Source organism: Lathamus discolor, chromosome 2, assembly GCF_037157495.1.
Source record: "Lathamus discolor isolate bLatDis1 chromosome 2, bLatDis1.hap1, whole genome shotgun sequence".
NCBI classification, from domain to species: Eukaryota; Metazoa; Chordata; class Aves; order Psittaciformes; family Psittacidae; genus Lathamus; species Lathamus discolor.
Window position 1 is genome coordinate 43,330,204 of NC_088885.1, and position 18,293 is coordinate 43,348,496.

Here is an 18,293-nt window from a genome sequence, read left to right on the forward strand (position 1 = left end):
CTGTCAGACGTGAAAAATCGAGGTTTTCCTTGCTGTTTTTAAAAGGTCTATTTTGCTATTACATTTCTGTTTTACTTACTCCATTCCAGCAACATGAACACTCCAAAAATAAAGACAGTAACATATTCTCCCAGCACTCCCCACCCAAAAAAAGTTTTCTATAAAAAACTCCTTTGAATTATGGGTGCAAGCAGAAATGGAAATAGGAAGTCAAAGTCTAAAGCTGAAAAGAGTTGAGAATAAAATCTATTTTTCCTCTAACAAGGTTGCCAAAATGTGTGATGGATGGCTTCCCAAAGTGGCAAATAGTTTAAAGGCAAATAGTTTAAAGGCAGGAAACACTGGGCAGAAGGATCTCATCCGCTTGCCAACACAAGTCTCCCCAGCACAGCCTTGTCTTCCCCAGCTTCATGGCTGGTGTTCTCAGTACATCTATGGGCTATCCATCAACCAGTGTTATCAAACCACCAGTGCTGCGGTCCTTTATTTTTTAGTCATTTGCATGTATTACTCAAGGAGAAAATAAGTATTTCTCTCTCACTGCTAATATTTCACAATCCACAATCCAAAAAGTCAAGCAGGCTCTTGCAGATTCAGATATTAATGACATTTGATTTTGCAAATGAGGATTAGGTAGGTAGCTTTTCAGTTGACATATGAAGCACAATGCACTCCAGCTCACCATATTAATAAACTTGTTTGTATGGTAAAAATCTCTTGATTTAGGAGCACAACTCCTGTAATCAGCCCCACCAGCAAACCTCAAAGTCCACTGATGAGTAAATGGTTATAAATAATGGCAAATTATGCTTCCTCAACAGATACTGTAGTTTGTGTTACCATGTGTGCTCATGAATATTTCATATAGAGGAGAAGAACAGTCGCTCAGGGACATGAGCAAAATAGAAAGCATTGGTACATTCACGAAGACAGGTCTCTAAGGGGACAGGGCCAAAAGGTCCTCCAAGTGCCTGGGATACAGTAACAGCCCAAATGTAGCTCAAATGTCAACCAACCTGAAGTTCATATTTGGGTTCTCCAGATGCAAAACCTGAACAATTGTAGGCAAATCCCAACAATTTCCAGTGGAAAATGTTGACTTTGCAGAAACTGAGTATTTCAGAAAAAGCCCTGATGGAAAATCCTCAGCAAGTCTCATTACAAAGGAAATGTTGGAAAGATGACAAGGTTTAGATTAAGATTTTTTTTAATTACATGTTATAAGAAATGCTTCATGAAGATTTCAAAGCAAAACCAGGTTTTCTTTTACATTACTGTAGCTCAGTATTTTCTCTGAAAGCTTTGTATGTTAATGTTCTTGTAGAAAAATGCCTGCTGTTTCCTGCAGAGTAAATTGTGGCAAATTTTGCCAGTGACTGTAATGCAGTTTACAAGGCTCTGCTGACAAAGGCTCAAAATGTTTGTTTGCTTTCATTTTGTTGGGTTTTTTTTTTTTTGGTACAGAACAAGTAGCACTTTGATCAGAACAGTCTGTTGGGTCACTGTGCCAATCTAGTGAGCCTCAGTATTTACTTTCCAGTAAATACAAGAAAAAAAGAACACGACAGAACAACAGAAAAGGTATACTTCAAGCAAAAAGAAGCATTATTTATATTTTTCAAAAAACCCAAAACAAATACAGGAAACATATGAAAAGCAAAATATCCTGGTTTCATTATCTGCAGTTTTAGTTTTGTTTAATTCATTGTCCTATTCTTAAGGAAAGCCAGGGAGGTACTTATTGGATGAAAATCTTTACAAATGCAAATTGTTTATGCTTTGTGAAACTGAAAGTCAGGTACACCTCAAATAATTTGCAAATAAAACAGCAAGCATAAATCCTATTTACAATTTTCTGGTGTATGCATCTTTGCCATTTGAAAGCAATTTTTAAAAAACTGAAAACAACTTAAAGAATCCTTATTTTCTCTGAACAGCACACTGAAGTTGTCCGTGGATAAATTAATCCGAAAACATTTCCCGTCATCCAAGAGTGGTTTTCCCTTCACTCTGCAAGTTACCTTAAAATTACTTCAAAAATTCTATTCATTCTATGGTAATGAAAAAGAAACCAAGAAAAATACTTCAAGTACATCCATCACTTGTTCCCTGTAAGGCTACAGGTACAGTGTCCAAAGTGATCCAAATAGTTTACATTCTTGCGTACCATGATGCACTGAGGTTATTCACAGTCCTGCCTTGTGTCCTTGTTTCAGAACCTGGCTTATGTTTCAGGCTTGGCAGCTGGCAAACCTTTCAGCACACAAAACCAGAAGACAAACCCCACTGAAACAGGCAGAACTACCATGGCATTCTTAGGAGGTTAAAAAAAGCTTAATTTCCTCTGGGTCATAAGAAATAAAAACATCCTTCAGAACAGTACTAGCACAGTGGCATAAGCTTTTAAAATAATTATTTTTCTGTCCATTACAGCAAATGATCACGAAGGTCATATTTTATATTAATTTACAACACACTATATTTACCCTAATATGGCTTAAACTCAAATGGTAAATTGTTCATTTCAATATGTAAGGATCAGGAATGTAACTGTGTTATAAACACAAAGTTAAGAGCTAGTTAGATTATAATAATATATCCCAAGCCTGTCTCAAAGCTAGTACAATTGGGATAACAGTGTTCAATAGACTAAAAGACTCTTTTTGTTGACTTTTTTATTTACAGCCACATCAACAAAATGTTAACTCCTATAGGTAATTGTTTCAGTTTTTCAAATTTCAAATAATTTTGAAAATAAACAACAATTATGAGCTTGTGCTATGGCACCGTCCTAAAAAGAATACAGCTTTTACCAGCTTGTTAGAAAAGGAACTGAGACCTACTATTCAAGAAAGTTTTTTACTTAAAGTGGAAGAGATTTTGGAAGCTTTAAAGTCTTTCATTCTTAGTTTGATCATCTGTCATACTTACTACACCTCCTTAGAGTCTGTCACTGGGGTTCTACCCTGTGACTGACAGAGCTCTAGTGCCCCTTCTTCCCATTTGCATCTTTACTGACACATAAGACTATTTTGCTAATTTGATTGTGACATGTACATTAAAAAATCCAGAATTAAATTCCCTTTTAGATATATGTTAACATCATAAATCTCCATCTTCCAATTATGTATTCCAATTTATACAATTCTAAAACAATTAAAAAGTATTTTGTCTGTAGAGAATGTAGCTAATTAAAAAAAGTACAGTGCTCTCAGACAATAGCAATTCTTCCAGATTCATTAAAAATGCCAAATTGCTCTATAAAGACATCTCTCACAATTGCAATGGTGCCTACCTGATCATAATCTTTAAAATCTTTATGATTAGTTCCAAAGTTTGGTACAACTCCCCTCATCCCATGTGTTCAGTTTGCTGTCACATAAGTTTCCGGAATTTCTCCAATCATAAACTATTAAAGCTGAGAATACCTATTTCTTTATGCTGTTATTCCTTTTTTTTTTTTTTTTTTTTTTACAAAAACACACACATGGGTGTTTTCACTTTGAACCAGAAAAACAAAAATTTCCTCGTGTATATCCCTACTATATATTCTGCTCATCACGTCATAGAAAAATGAAATAATTAAAACCAATTAAGCCTTCTGTAAAAGAGAAGCTTAGTGTTATGCCAAGCTTCATATGTTGTGTATTTACAACATACATTAATTAATTTTCATGTCATCACTAGACAAGGAAGCTAAGGAACATTTCTTCCTTTCTTTTACACATGAAAAACACTATTACATAAGTTCTTTATTGTTTTTCACTCAAACGTAAAGTCACATAACTTTACTGTAAATGCAAATCTGTAAATTGTAATTACAGTGTAATTGTAAACCTGTAAAAATGTATAACTGGAACGTAAAACCCAAATCTTGAAAACAAAAACCATCTTTAAATGCTTCCTTCATAAAATTAGCAAATTATACTTGAAATATGGTTAAAAATAATCTAATCCATGGTTACACCTTAAGAATTATAAAAGTCTTAAAAAGTCACTCCAGGAACTGAGGAAAAACCTCAGGAGTGGGTGCAGTACTTACTCCCATATAGATCAGGAATTACCCCACCTTCAAATACAGCCAATTAGCCTTTATTATACAGAATAAAACCTTCCAAGCAGCAACACAGTCCTCCCTCTATTCCTTGCTCATGTGAAGTTATAACAGACATTCCACACTGCCTGTCACTTATAATGGTAGCACTACACATAGTATCTAATACACAATTAATTCACAGCACCAGCTGCTATGTTGAACAAATGGAAAGGATTAACAAAAAAATCTCAACATCTGTCAGAAGACAGTCCAGCAGGCAGGGTTTGTACAGCAAGTTCTGTACAGGTGCGCCAAGCTGTTGTCCGCCTTGTGAAACCTAAGCTGGAGGTGGGCAGACAAGCCTGCCCCACCGCAACACAGAACCTGTAGGTGAGTGCTGCTGTTACAATACTCAGAATCACTGACAGCAGCAGAAGTATGAAATTTCACTTTCAGAAATTTAAAATATGCTTACAGAGAGCTAGGCAAGTGGATCCAAGTCTGCTCTGAAAGCATTTCAAATCACACCAGCATGCCCTCATACAGGTCGAAACACCATTCAGACTAGAGCCAAACAGCACTGCCCACAGGCTGGCCTAGACTCACCATGAATTTATATATCTTTTATGTTTTATATCTTTAAGGTATGTATTTTATTGCAACTTACTAATACAAACCAAATAAAATCCTCATATACCTCACAGCTTTAAAAAACACAAACAGCAATATAAGTTTCAGTACATCTAGTTCTGGTTATTTACCATCATTCTAAGTTTGACATGTTAAATTCTCATGCTATTTTTGAACAACCATCTCAGCAGAACTTTTAAACTTGCATACTCATCCCCTGGAAGTGTAAGCATTTATTAACCGTTATCTTCCTCAACTGATTGCAAACATTTGATTGCACACGTGCGGTTATGATGGAAAAGAGCTGAAGATACATACAGCTGTACTTAGCTTTCTGAGTGAGAGATAACAAGGTGCATTTTAAAGAGCTAATTTCAGGTCTGGTTAAAAATCAAATACTGCATTCAACTGGATTTGGGTTCTAAGGTACAGAAATACTGTCCTATTTGTTGATACCTTTAACAAGGTATAGCAGGTTTACATAATGTAAACTGTACGTTTTTATTCAACGTTGAAAATTAAGAACAATAGATGTAGCTGGCCTGCAGCCATGGGACTCCACAATCATATTTTAAACCCAAAAGGAAATGCAATTCTCACACACAGATAAACAAATCCACTTGATTTCCCAGAGCTACGTGCTCTGTTCTACTTCCAGAGTTCTGTTTTAATCAGAAAAGATAAACTACAACCATTATTAGCTCATTTAATTATGGTAAAGAATACCACATTTTAGACCAGGGAAAAAAAAAAAATCCAAACAAACCCAAACCCAAGCCACTCAGTGTAATTGGATATTGCATGCAGTTTTTAAAAGACTAGAAATGCCCAATTTTATTTTTTTTTTTTATTTTTTTATTTTTTCAAAAGAAAATGCACCTGACAAAACCTTGGAATTACTTTTAGGAAATTTGGAAATCTCAGGTCTGATAAATGTAACTGCCTCAGAGAAATTATTTTCTTCTTTAAAATACTTCTGTATGGACAAAAGCCACAAACAACACAAACCTGTTAAAAGTTCAGTCATCAGATGCAAACACTCAGATATACATTCAACAAAACAATTTTATAGCACAAAGTGAAAATATAGAAATATTAATTTAGTCAGTTGCTGGAAACTTCTCCCAGCCTTTTTTGGGATGTTAACCAAACCTGCAGTTACAATCACCTTGCTAGACCAGTCCCTCTACACCACCCCACTTGTCGAAAAAGTGATGTAGTGCAATGAACCCTAACCATCCTTCACCATGCCATGAACGTTAGAGCAGAGCTGTAAGGAAGTTCTGTCAGCTCCAGCTAATGGTGCAGTTAGAAGCCAATCAGGAGGGATAAGTTTCCCCCACAGAATGGCATACACCCAGTTTAAGTCAATGCCAAATTAAGCAATATACACGTCTTTTAGATAAAGCCTATGCAACATCATTGGAAAAGATGGATCAGTTATCCAAATAATTTCAGATGTGTGAGAAAGAGTTGCTCTAGACATCATTTTGCCCAAGGAATCAAGAAGGACAGAAAGAAACCCTCTCCAGCTATCAACATAACAATGAAAGGCTTGAAAATCTTATGCAATGTCCAGAATAAGCTCAGATACAGCTGAACAGACTCTAGGGCTTCTCTGCAGAGGAACTGGAAATACTGAGTTCCAGCAACCTCCTTCCTTTTCCGCCCAGGAGAGAGCAGGGAAATCAGTAGAAGAATCTCAACTAAACAGCCTCTACAGTACATTTACCTGGTCAACCTGATGGAGGAGGAAGCTGTGGTAATTTAGTATCTCTCCCAAGCATGTTTGCCATGAGATGAAGAAGGTAATGGATAGGCAAAAATATCACACATGCTGCCAGTTCTTTCCCCTAATACATACAACACCTGTTAAGCTATGCAGGGCAGGGAAACATGTGCTTTGTGCAGGATTAGGCACTCCTGCCATGCAAAGGGCTTGGTAGCCTGCAGCCAGCCATCTCACTCAGCAACCAAGAAAGGCATTTGCTAAGTTGCTGCAGTTGTTCGATCACATTAACCATGCAAAGGGTAAAGCACTTTTCCCTGAATCCCACTAAGATTATCACATTGCATTTAACGGCTTCCAAGAAACAGACAGGGAGAGTGACTGAATGAGAAAGTCACTGATGGAGGGAAGGGGAGCAAGGCAGCAAGGGTACAAATGAAAGAAAGAAAGCAAGGAGAGGGCGAGACGCAGTTGGGGGAAATGAACTGTCTTCAGACTCAGTCCACTAAAGCTTCAGAAGTATGAAACACACATGGACATTCACTCATGCAATACCTACAGCGAAGCTTAGGATCTCTGCAATTTGATGCACCAACACTTCCTCTTGTAATACACCACTGACATTACTCATGCCTTCAGAGAAGAGCAGCTTGTCACTTTGCAAACTATGGCATAACCAACAGTGCAAAAATCTTTAAAAAGTAGGTATAATTGATCTTTTTTGTAGCACTCTGAAAATACCATACTGTCTCAGGTTTTGAGATCATAGAATCATAGAATCGTAGAATAGTTAGGGTTGGAAAGGACCTCAAGATCATCTAGTTCCAGCCCCCCTGCCATAGGCAGGGACACCTCACACTAAACCATCCCACCCAAGGCTTCATCCAACCTGGATCAGTGACTTACACGGAATATAGGGAAGCAGCTGTCTTAAAAAGAGCTACTTTCCACTTTACAGTTTTCCTCTAAACTTACCAACTGATGCATATAATTACCATTGTGATATTCAGCTACAGCACTAAGGTCTTCCTTCTCTTTAGAGTGGAAAAAAAATGTGACAGTGTGCATTAAAAACGATGCACAGGGGAGGTTCTGATACAAGGAAACCATTTTCACTAGGAGGATAATTAGGAATCTGAAGAGGCTGCACAGAGTGTTTGTGGAATGTCTGTTCCCAGGCATTTTCAAGATCTGGTGGGAAAAAGCCCTCAGCAACCTGCTCTGAAGTCAGTGTTGACCCTGGTTTGAGCAGCAAGTTGGTTAGACAACCTTCCAAACCTCAGCAATTCAACAGTTCTATAGTCTACAGTCAGATAAAAGGTATGAAGTTCCCTGAAAGTACTTCAGAGAAGCCCAAGAGTTTTGACGAAAGTTCTCAAAATTAGATTTTTTTTTTAAATAATATCCATCAGGAATTTTAATTTTGTCCAAAGTATCAGGTTGTTCTACCTATGCATGGTGCAACTGAATCAATGGTATGACTGAAAATCTTTTAGTAAAAGCACATTTATATTAAATTTATGAAGCAGATGCAAAAAAAAAAAGTTAGCAAAAGACAAATATTAAGTATCTACTTTTTAGAACATCCATTGTAAATAAGTGATGGCTTTCCACTGAATTTCTTTCATAAATATCAGTAACAACATAATAATTTATGGGCAACATTCAATGTATTTCCGATTAACAACGTGTCTCTTCTTAAAAGCATGCGTATTTCTTAAAGCAGACAATCCTCCCCATAGCCCATAGAAGCAGATGCTTACACCCATGATGAGAGCACTTTGCAGGTGCAACACATCCTCACCTTGAGACTGGGTTTTGATAGGAGTTTCAGCAGTTCTCTGGTGTCACTGTTTGGTGGCTTGCTCTGCAGCTCCTCAGCCAGCTGGGTGGGAGATGGAATAGACACAAAAAACATTCATAAAGCATTGTTTTACCCAATGCATCAGTGACAATCCAGAATCTATCTTATTCAAGGTTATTACTTTCCAGCGTGTTCAAATACAAGCCAGCATGAAGAAAAACACCACCAGTAACCACACTTCTTTTTCTGGCCCTCAGTGGACCAGATTTAAGACATGCCTTTTGGTTCAGTTTAACACAAGTAATCATTTCTGGCAAGGGTGCAGCCAGATCACATTCTGATTTATAGTGATGGGGGCAAATCCCAGCACTTCATTTAAGTGAATGGTCCTCTGCGTGCAGACAAAGGACTGCTTGTAAAAATGACTGGATCAAACTTTGACGCTGTCTATAAAAACCAGTTTCGAATGAGGTGGTGAAATCCACACTGCTTCCAAAAACCCACAGTAGCTGTGCTGTTTAGGACCGGGATAAGAAAGCAAAGTGCCCCTACAGTGTGAGCAATCTGAACCTTTTATTATGTTTACACATACACTGGAAGGAGCTTGTTAAACGTGAAATGAGTTAATCATAATATAGTTTATAACAGGTCATCAACAATTCAAGCCCCTAAAATGCACAAACTACGTCCTAACAACAAGATCATTAATTTATGTTTGGTTATACTACAAAATTGTGGTTTGATGAACAATAGAGCAGCAGTCTAACATTTAATCCCATGGCTATTTGGCTCATTTCTTGAGTTTTTCTTATCATGACATTCTCAACTAATTTGGACTCAAGAGGCATATTTTACTGCAGGATTTCAGGCTCAAACTATTTTTCCAGAAGAAGGAAAAGCTAAAACATATTTCACAACACTGAACTTCAGTTTAAAATTCTGAAGCTACATGCCTTATAATCCAAAAAGTTATTTCAGATAATAATTTTCTTTGCATTAAATCAGTACCATAAAAACGTCTCAAAGAAAGTTGGCTACTTGCAGCAAGTAATTTTATTCATCTAGCCTACTTTCAAATTTGTGCTTTCATTTTGTACAAATTTTCAAGGTAAGTGGATATATTTTACATAATTAGATATAATAGACAAATCTAGAAGTAAGTTTTTTTTAACCTTCAAATTAGTACAGGGGTAACAGACCAAAACAAAAATTCATCACCTACAGCCTTCTAACTATAACTCATAGATAAAAACACCCATCCAATACATAAATGCTAATCTTAACAGTATTTGGTCTTAATACAGAAAACAATCTCTGTAGGAAAGGTTATAATGAAATATTTTAGGCACACAAAGCCAAGTATTGAGATAATATGACTGCAATCTAGTCTGCATGCTCTATGAAAAAAGCTCTGCAAAGCTGAAAATAATCCATGACACGAATGACAGCAGGTATATGACACGTGTTCCCCTTGGTTCTCTTTTCATTTTTTAGCCTGTACTCCTCATTGATAGAGAATAAAATCTATTAATTTATATTTCATAGACAAAACCTAGCAATCGTTCGGTAAAAATGGCTGCTTCAGCATTTCTCTCTCAGATGAATTGCACACAAACGTCTATTAACTTCAGCATCACTGGCGTCTGCTTTGGGGCTGCAAATGTAAATACAGGTACTTCAGGTTTAGAGCAGTAAGAAACAAACAATATTTTGTTATTTCTTTAACTTTTTAATATCTTAATTTCAAAAGTATATGTTCAGGGATAAAGTAATTAAAAAATTGTTTTATAAGGTTTTTCCAAGAATTGCTCTAAGTCTGAAAGGCACATGTAATGCTCAATTGATGGAATAGGAGGATGACAAAGCCATGTTTCCAGGTTAGCAAATAGGTATCGAAAGAGCTGCTGCTTGTGCTTCTAGGAGTTTTGGACTGGATTTTTATTTGTTGTGTTGTTGTTGAAGTGCCCAGGTTTGTGACAGCTACCAGCAGTACAAGCTATATAGCATACTTTGAGCATACCGGTAGCATGCTGGTCACCTCCTATGCCAAAGATGGCAGGAAAAGTGGTCTGAGAACATCTATGATTCTCTGTTGAGGGAACCATAACATTTCACTAATTTTTTTATGAAGAGTTGCCGTGATAGAGAGGGGAAGTCAAAGCAAGGGAGAGGGGCACATATGGAGTGAGCCCAACAAGATGAGGAGCTACCAAGGCCTGGAGATTTAAAGCTCCTGGAGGAAGTCCCAAAACTTCTTTTGACAGAACAGTCTTTCTAATAATCTAGAGGCCTTATTTGCCATATATACCTATACTCCCAGCAATGTTTAGATCATGTGCACGGAATCAGGAGTCAGACATTGCTGCTGAAAACAAAGGGGCAAATAGAATCCTTGATGGGAAATTCAGCCTAAAGGTCACTGAGGGTAAGAACAGAGAAGTATGGCAGATAGGAATATGAAAATAAGAAGCCTCACCACAATTGTTACCTCTAAAATTCCTTTAAAAATAACACAAGAATAAAAACACGCTCCATAAACAGGTTTTGGTTATGTTAGCAGCACCTCAAATTTGTATTTTAAATCAAACAGGAAATATTCATTTGCTAATAAGAATATTTTCTTCTTTAACTAAAGACCAGTTATTATGAGTAGGAAAAGAAAACATTAATTTAAAGCCTACTGAATCAGAAGTGTGCTTTATATCACCAACATGCTCTTAAATCTCTGAAACTGAAAACTAGTCAGAAATGTGACAAAACTTGAATAGCACTTTAATCCTGGAGGTTCGTGGACTTTGGAGTTACAAACCCACTGCACATAAATTAGGTTCCTCAAAGTTTGCTGATAACTACTGAAACACAGAGAATCCTGCAGCATGCTAGCCTGACTTCAGCTGCCAAAGGACATCCTCATTCTATGGGTCAGTGCTCATAAAACCAGCTGCTTGTCTACAAATAAGCAAAAATGAAGAAGCAGCAAGAGCACCTTTAAAAAGAAGCTGTGCTGAAAAAGTAGGCAAAAATGTCTAGAGACACTCAGTGTCCCGACATACACATCTGTGTAACTTTTAACAATAAAATATATATAAAAATATATATAATACATTCATATGTTAAAACCCCTGACCTCTCTCAACTGAGGAGTGACAGAGTACTTTAATTTGGGGATTTCTAGAACTATACGTTGTAAATGGGGCTGAAAAAATAAGGACATTACTCAGCATTTCTGAAAATATCAAGTACTAAGTTTTGCATCCAAAAATAAGAAATGATTCTTATTAAGAATTTTAGCCCAGAGATCCATAACACAAATGTTAACAAGGATTATTAATATGTCACCAAGAACTCAATGAAGAGAATTTCAATCAGCTTTCAAATTTTCAAAATTACTATCAACATTATTCAGTTACTTGAAGGTTAAGAAAATATTACTAATATATACCTGATGGCAAAGCTAAGCTAATGCATTATTATATTTGGTATGTTACAGGATATAGCTCTCCTCCTACTGAAACATAACTAAAATACATTATATCTATTTTCAACAGACTTCAAATATGTTTAATTTAGTTTTTTGTTAAAATGTTACCATTCTTGATTCACAACATCTAAACATTTGTAAAATTCAAAAAATCAAAAGGTACTAATTATATAAAAAGATAGTTAAGGTTTTAAAACATCTATAAAGTACGTGAAGTTTCAAACATACCATATTGGAAACAGATCCTAATACATACTGCCTTTTCCAAAAAGCAACCTGAGGTCATCAAATACAACAAAGATTTCTGGATTTCACCTAAACCACAGTTTATTAAACATTTCTCTATCCTGGCCTACCTCAGGTTCAGTCATAGTTTATACAGGTGTGTGCACAACTCATCTGAATCCTAGAATTAACCAAATAGCAAGAAATGGCAGGTTAGATTTTTTTCTTAAAAATAAAAATTATTGTAACAGGAAATTAACTACTCCATCAATGCTGACCACTTTTACAATTTATTCTTTGGTTATGAAGGTAATTTGGAAAGCTCCAATATCAATAAATCACTACTGTACCTTTTCTTAAATAGTTTTCTGTTTTTTAACAAGCCTCCTTCCTAGGCATTTCATATGCTTCATTTCTGTAGTATTATCTGTCATTTTTCATGTTCTGTCAGCAGTGCTGCTATCTCATTTGTCTTTATTTTTCCAAAACATTCCTCTTGTCTGTGACTTTCTCAAAACATTAATAGTTGACAGCTTTTCCCCTCCCTGTAGAGTTCTAACCTGTAATTTCTATTACGTAGTTACTAAAGCAGAACAGGAGGCTATCTAGATGCTATGTTTTTATAACAGGCAAGTGAATGAAAATCAAAGTAATATCAGCAACAAGCCCAGCGATGACAGCCCCTTTGGAAACATTTGCAGCTTCTTATGATTTCAGCTCAGAGGATAACATTCATATGTTTGCACTATGAGGAGTTCTGCTTGCAGACAGTTTTTTGGGAGGCTTGGTACCAGTGATCTCAGCAGGGGACACTTACATCATCTGCCAAGGCTGCTGCACCATGGAGTACGGGCACTGGTTTCTGTTTTTCATAGTAATGCAGTTTTTCATGAATCTGGAAGACAATAGCACAAAGTGATAAGTTTATTCAGCAACACCAGAAATGGTAGAAAATGACCCTGTTGAGCTAAGTGATCTGTTGAGTGTCTGTAACTAAAGAAACATCCTTATAGTAACCTACAGGCAGCATGTAAATGTAATTCATCATCATCCTCTGTTGAAGTGCTAAGAATATGAAATCAGATGGAAAAAATGCTCAGTATGTAGACCAACCCACAGAAAAACTAAACATTTGTGATTTTTCTCTCCTGGCTTTCTCTGTCCATGTTTCTAACATATTGCTCTAAGTATCAATTACATTTTATATTGCTGCTGAAAACACAAAGCATAAAGTGTTTATCCCCAAGATGGATATAAAAAACCCTGTAAATTATGATTTATGAAGTGAAATAATAGTCCGCCACCCACATCTTGACAGACAGCTTGGTGGCATGACTGCCATCATTAAAATAATTCAGAAATAAGGCCAAAGTAGTGCTAATATAGAATTCTAACACATCTGAAAGAAAAAGGCAGTCCTTCAGCAACTTGAAGTCATTGAGGAGCATTTAAAGTTTTTAATAAGGAGTTAGCAACATTAAAAATGCAGTGTGCTTTGGGTCTTTCAAAAGCGAAAAGGATACACTACCATGTAAATACCCACCCTCTTCCCTCCTCCACAAGTTATGCATTTCAAAATTTAGATTCTTCTAGTGTGAAAGCTTTAAAGACCCAAAATATTTCAAAGCTTCTAACAGGTTTCTCAAAAGTTATTTCAGAATGGCACAAAGTACTATATTAAACACTCAATTTTATTTGTGCTATTTTCCTAAAGACATGCAGATGTACAAGTATTAATTAAAATATAAAAAAAGAAGACAACGATAGTCTGAACTGATGCAAACACACCCCATTCTTCTATTTTCATTTCTGTTCCACTGATCTGAAGGAGGCATGGACTCCAGATGGTTGGAGGAGTTGCAGAAGGAGCTAAATCAGGGACTTCTGTACTTGCCAAGGAGGGGAAAACTGGGTCTGGCAGAGGCTGCAGGGCGCAGAATTTGGCTGGGAAGTGCCGTATGTCCTTGGGGGGCAGGAACCCCAGTAGTACCCTAAACCTCCCCAGCTTGCTGCTGTGGGAGAAACGGGAGCAGCAAGGCCAGCTTTGAAGAGCAAACAGACCAGTGGTCTTTGCATACTGAAAATGTTTGTAGTTGACTAGCTCATCACTGTTTTTCACTGGATGATCCTTCCAGCCTTCTCCCTTCTTCCACACTTGCTTTTCTCCACTTACATTTACTCCTGGCAGCACTCACTTCTCTCACTGCTCAGGACTACGCTAGCCTTCTCCCCAAATTTCCTTTGAATTTAAATTGGACTCCTAACAACTACACCCATCACAAGATAAAGCCGTATCAGTGAAACTTGTGCTTGCCATTTTTCCTGTCTTCTGCTGTGCTTCATTACACTTTCTAAGTCCATGTATGGCTTCACTCATTTAGACTATAGGTTTTTTGAAGTAAAAAGAGAGTAATACTCTGTTAATGCGATGTGGCATAGCAAGATCTGAGTCTTCATCAATTCCTTCATCATTTCTGTTATCTTAGTAAGATTATTTCTATAGATCATTACTTAAAGAATACCAAAGTTCTGAAACATCAAGATGAAGCATGAACACAACACAGTCACTCAATTGCTAAGCTGTAAAATCATGCGTTCCAAACAGCAAGTTTTGTACCTCTTCTGGAAACTAAATGCAAGGCGCTATTATCTCCAGAGCACGTCTGAACTTTACACAGCTTATGTAGACAATGTTTACTGAGCAAAGTAAGACTAATCCATACTGGATGTCACCAAAAGTGTAAGTGACTGGACAACTTCATACATCTAACTTATAAAGCATAGAAACTAAATAAAGCAAGGAGCTGCAACTCCCTGAATTTAGCAGAAATTTGTGATTTATTAAAGACTGTGAACTTGCATAACTAAAAGGCGTAATAAATCAAAAGTCTGAAAACCTTCAGTTTTTTTGATTGCTTTAGTCAACATCTTGATTTTATCCAGGCTGAGCTTCCATCAGCTCTGAGGTTAAAAGCAGTTGTCTATGTTATCTTCTGCTTTCTTATAGAATTTGGAAGTGTCACTGCTGAGGAAGCTGTTTTTAGCCCGGACAACCTGCAGGTGTGTTTAGCAGTGAAACGAAAAGACAGAAAACAAGCAAACACTGAGACATTCTTGCATAACCTATCTTGGGAAAAAAAAAAAAAAAAATCATAAAATTGTACATGCACAATGGATGCAGCGCTTCAGCGTAATATCTTCCTGAATGCACTAAGACAGGAGATTTGGTGCGATTCAACTGACAAAGCAAAAATTTCACTGAAGCAAAAATGCCTTTTCAGGCAGCTTCTCTCCACATCTTTAAAAATGCATTCCAAGATGTGATTGTGAGGTCTGTAATTTTCCTCACAAATCACAGTAAGGCTGACTGGCCTCTAGTGCCCCACATTGTATTTTAGCCTTTTTTGTAGACAGGTACAGCGCTTGCCTTTCCCTAGTCACTGGGGACTAGGTTGTTTCTGTTGCCTTTCAAGGATGACAGAGCACGCTTACAAACTTATCTGGTGCCCTCTGAATGTCTCAGACTTCAGGGTGACGAATGACTGCATTTATGACAACCACCTTGAGAAAAACTACTGCGCACACAGCCAAATGTTTTGGCAGCTTCCCTACATGTGGTCTTTCAGCTAATTATTTTACCGAATCTGAAATTTTTGAAATCATGCTAATATATGCACAACTAGCATTATCTTTCCAAATTTCAATTCTTACATAAGTAGAATTTGAAATTTAAGTATCTAGATTAAGTGACCACATTGATGAAAAGGAACACAGTGAGCTTGGCAAATGCAGACATGAAAAGCAAAACAGGATAAGGTGGTGCAAGTACTTTGCTCCTTTACAAATCTTACTCAATGAAATTAAACTGTAACAGAAATTAAAACCATTCTGAAACACTGAGAGAAGTATGAGAGCGGATTCAAAGTAGCAGAAGAGAGAACATTTACTTACTCGGGATGAAATATTTCATATTTGCAACCATTTGTTTGAGCATCATTCTAAAGAATTCTATTTAATACAAGAGGCAAATTTATCTTATATTCTATGGCTTTACTTATATTCTGTGTCAGGTAACTTTAATAGTATTGCCTTCTCTCTAACAGGAATGTGTGGAGTGTATGGGGAATCTAGGACTGTATCACGCTTAAAAAATAAAAATATAGTACATCTGTTTTAAGTTCTGACATTCAAGTGTAAGACTTGAACCCTGAAAAATCTCTTCACAGATGAGACCAAGTCTGTAAAAGCAAGAGTTATGTATTGTAAATAAAACATATAAAACTGTTCTGCTGAACAGATGACTAAGTTGCTGGGGTTTTGGGTTTTTATTATTTTTTTATGACTACCTATTCTTTTCACTGTAAGGGTACTTTGGGAAGACTTACAAGGTTCTCCAAAAACTGACAACCTACTGCAAAGATATGCCCCAAGAGGGAAAAATAATCATTTGCAAATTTATACACTTTTTGGCACATTTGTAGGCAAGGGAAATTGTTTCTGGATTTTCCCAGAGAGACTGAATTAAGCTTTCACTAAGGAAGTATAGCAGTAATACATTTTTTGCAGTGTCCCCAGCCTGGATTCTTTAAGAACCTGCAGGGGGTTTGCTGAGTCAGAAAACCAAAAATCTTAAGCAAAGAATCCTACAAAATAAGCCTAATTTCTCCTTTTGGATTTTTTAATTTCCAGCTACAGTTCCAGTATCATACGGCTGAAAATGAGATAGGATGGGGATAAGCATGCACACAGAATATCACCATAAGTTTCTAATACCCCAGCTCCTTCTGGGAAGGAATCCCCTTGATACAACAATAGTTTTGTTATTATTTAGTGGGCTCTGGTACAGTTGTGCAAGCAGAATTTTTGTGAAAGGCTCTACAGAACAATACTACACACCTACAAACTACATACCTGGCTTCAGATAAGATACCTCCTATCGGTATTAAAATCCAAGATTTAACAGCTATCTTTTAGAAAGTTCTCCACTTATAAAGTTTCCGGAAAATCTAAAACAGCACTCCAAAATGGGGTATTTTCATCATAACATGATGCCACCCGAGAAATGCAGTGTATCAGACATGTTATCGCCTTTTTCTGAAGCTGAAGAAATACAGTCTTTAACTGCTTGATGTTCCTACAGCTTCATGCATAAGAACAGAATGGTTTTAAAGGAGATACTGAAAGCTTTGGCAAATAGAAAGTAGTTTCCTGTAACTGCTTTGGAAAAATAGTTTCCTATCAATGACACTGAGCTATACTAAAGATGCAGAAAACAGCTAGAATTAATGATGTTTCAAATGCTCTGTACATCAACGCAAAATAAATTTCCAAAACAGATATGGAACCCTAGTTATTAGACATAATTTTGAGATCTAAAAAGAGCATTAAAACTTTTCATTTTTTACAACCTTCTCCATTCCTATCCCTGTTTCTCTATATCACATCAGCTTTGTCTTTCTGTCCTTTAAAAAAAAAAATAAAAAAAAGGAAAAAAGAAAGTATTTTTCCAGCTTCCTTGCTTCCACTTTCTTTTTTTCTACTTTCTAACAAAAGATTATTGACAATCAAAACATTTAAGTCACCTGGAACTATCTTACTGCCCATATGCTTATATTCATACGAATATGCTCTGAGTATGTACTTAATGACTACACACCTCAATTATGTACACAATTGGTTAAAAGAAAGTTTACCTTCTTTCTTCCAGATTATTTTACTTGTTACATGGATTGATCAATCTAAATTTTAAGAGGAACTACAAAATAAAGCAAACCAAATAACCAAGACTGTGAAGACATATTTTGCTGCAGTAGTCAAGTGCAAGATTAAGTGACCAGGCCTTGTTTGAAAAGCCTATGCAAAAAGCATTGGTGGTGAAGAGAACAAGAGGCAGCAAAATGCAGAAAGGACCCAAATCAAAATGAAGCTTTAATTAATAATCAAAAGTAACTAAGGAATAAGGTGCCAAAAAGTTAATAGGAGACCAACTTAGTCTTTTTGACAGAGCAACTGGTATTGGTAAAGAATAAGTGTATGTAAGCATATAATACGCAAGCATAACAGAAAAAAACATTGTATCAACATTAGTGAGCCATACTAGCACATGAAACACAAGAAGCATCACATGCATTTGTGAAATATTCTGCCAGCTATGCAGGGGTGTCACAAACTACTCGGACATGTCAACACCTCTGGATAAAAGATTTTTATTACGGCAATGACACCACCATGACAATATGCACTGAAGAGGATCTTGTGAGAATATTGTACTGACCATCATTCTAAGGCAGACAGTAATTCTGGAACAGTGAACCAGCTTTTGAGAAACATCAGAGGCTTATATCCTCCTATTAGTTACATAAACATTCCCTCACTTGTTTATGACTTT

At 36.5% G+C, this 18,293-nt stretch overlaps 1 protein-coding gene across 3 annotated transcripts in view; it reads right to left on the reverse strand.

Annotated features, from left to right (window-relative positions):
• The window catches only part of MPP7 (MAGUK p55 scaffold protein 7), a 156,229-nt gene that overhangs the window by 55,291 nt on the left and 82,645 nt on the right, over positions 1-18,293 (reverse strand). For all 3 annotated transcript variants that reach the window (XM_065666648.1, XM_065666649.1, XM_065666647.1), the window contains exons 4-5: positions 12,723-12,800; positions 8,200-8,280 (exon numbers count right to left, since the gene is read on the reverse strand). In XM_065666648.1, the coding sequence (XP_065522720.1) occupies positions 8,200-8,280; positions 12,723-12,800 (159 nt within the window). The remainder of the gene's footprint in view (positions 1-8,199; positions 8,281-12,722; positions 12,801-18,293) is intronic.